This window comes from Corvus brachyrhynchos, unplaced genomic scaffold (assembly GCF_000691975.1).
Source record: "Corvus brachyrhynchos isolate BGI_N302 unplaced genomic scaffold, ASM69197v1 scaffold640, whole genome shotgun sequence".
Taxonomy (NCBI): Eukaryota; Metazoa; Chordata; class Aves; order Passeriformes; family Corvidae; genus Corvus; species Corvus brachyrhynchos.
The window spans coordinates 17,078-17,370 of NW_008235525.1; the positions used below are offsets into that span (position 1 = coordinate 17,078).

General features: G+C 65.5%; 1 protein-coding gene across 1 annotated transcript in view; it reads left to right on the forward strand.

Moving 5' to 3' along the window:
- Nucleotides 1-150: 150 nt before the first annotated feature.
- The window catches only part of ERCC1 (ERCC excision repair 1, endonuclease non-catalytic subunit), a gene marked incomplete at its 3' end in the record, with an annotated part of 5,369 nt that continues 5,226 nt past the window's right edge, over nt 151-293 (forward strand). Inside the window, exon 1 of the mRNA XM_017744984.1 lies at nt 151-291. Within this exon, the coding sequence (XP_017600473.1) occupies nt 151-291 (141 nt within the window). The remainder of the gene's footprint in view (nt 292-293) is intronic.

Genomic DNA, 293 nt, shown 5'->3' on the forward strand with positions numbered 1-293 from the left:
GGGGCACCGGGATCGGCACCGGGATGGGCACTGGGATGGGTACTGGGATGGGTACTGGGGATCGGCACTGGGATGGGCACTGGGATCGGCTGCGGGGCCGGGGGGATCCGGTAGCGGGATGGTCGGGATCCATGAGGATCCGGTACCGGGATGATCCAAATCCCGATGGTTCCGGTACCGGGACACTCCAAATCCCCATGGTTCCGGCACCGGGCCCGATGGTTCCAGTACCGGGACGGTCCAAATCCCCATGGTTCCGGTACCGGGACTCTCCAAATCCCCACGGTTCCGGT